This window comes from Lemur catta, chromosome 3 (assembly GCF_020740605.2).
Source record: "Lemur catta isolate mLemCat1 chromosome 3, mLemCat1.pri, whole genome shotgun sequence".
Classification (NCBI taxonomy): Eukaryota; Metazoa; Chordata; class Mammalia; order Primates; family Lemuridae; genus Lemur; species Lemur catta.
The window spans coordinates 91,988,945-91,989,997 of NC_059130.1; the positions used below are offsets into that span (position 1 = coordinate 91,988,945).

General features: G+C 68.6%; 1 protein-coding gene across 1 annotated transcript; it reads left to right on the forward strand.

Annotated features, from left to right (window-relative positions):
- The first annotated feature begins 528 nt into the window (after positions 1-528).
- On the forward strand, positions 529-1,053 carry TMEM275 (transmembrane protein 275). The gene has a single exon (XM_045545503.1). It carries the CDS (start codon positions 529-531, stop codon positions 1,051-1,053), a length of 525 nt encoding a protein of 174 aa, XP_045401459.1.

A 1,053-nucleotide genomic window follows, 5' to 3' on the forward strand; every position in this document is an offset into this window, starting at 1 on the left:
AGATTATTTCCAAACACTCTTCCACTTGGAGGAGTGGGTTATCTAAACCCCAAGAGCTGCCACCTGCCCTCTAAATTAGGACAACTGAGGATAGATTATCATTTAATGAGCACCTAGATCTGACTAGACTCCATGCTGAGCACTTTACAGTCATTCACTCAATGAGCCCAGGTGGGCTTCCTGGAGGAGAGGAGGTGGAAGGGCTGTGTCTGGATGACAAGAGGAAGGGGGGGTGTAGGATGGCAAGTCTAGCCATGAGGGACTGCAGGACCTAGATGGGGAAACAATAGGCAAATTCTTCCCATACAGGGTGAGTTGCTGCTTCCCAGAAGCAGAGGCAGGGGCTGGCCAAGGTGACCGCTGCGCTGCCAGGCAATGAATGCAGCCACAGAACCGAGCTGGGACCGGAGGCCGAGATACCCTGCTGACCCCTCCCTCTTGCTGTGTGCCCGCAGGACGACCGCGAGCTGGGCCCGGGACATGTGGGCTGTTTGGTGCCGGCTGCAGGAGGGAGCGTGACGCGTGCCGATGCCGCCCGCCGCGGAGAAGCGCGAGGGGGCCCCGGCCCTGGCGCCCGCAGGCCGCGTTCCGGGCCGGCTGCCGGGCCTGCCGTCGCCGGCGCTGTGCTGCGCCTGCGGGCTGTGCGTGCTGCTGGCGGGCGTGAACGTGACGCTGGTGGGCGCCTTCGCCTCCTTCCTGCCCGGACACAACGCGCCGCTCGTCGTGGGGCCGGCGCTGCTCGTGCTGGCGCTCGGCTTCTTCGCGGCCTGCTGCGTGGGTAGCCGGGGCCCCGCGCCTCGCGCGCGCTCCTCGGCGGCGGGCCAGGGCCAGGGCGGCGGCCGCGCCGGGCCGGTGGCGCTGGAGATGGAGAGCAGCGAGCGCACGGCGCAGGACACCACGGCCGTGCAGCTCAGCCCCGCCGTCTCGGCCGCGTCCTCCGGCCGCTCCAGCCCGGGCCCCGGCGCCTTCGCCCTGGACGCCCCCGCGGCCCTCTGCGCGCTGCGCACGGAGGGGCTGCCGCCCAACCTGTCCCGGGAGCGGGCCGCCCCCTAG

Coding starts and splice junctions, on each gene's coding strand:
- TMEM275 (XM_045545503.1), top strand. CDS start 529: ATGCCGCCCGCCGCGGAGAAGCGCGAGGGGGCCCCGGCCCTGGCGCCC.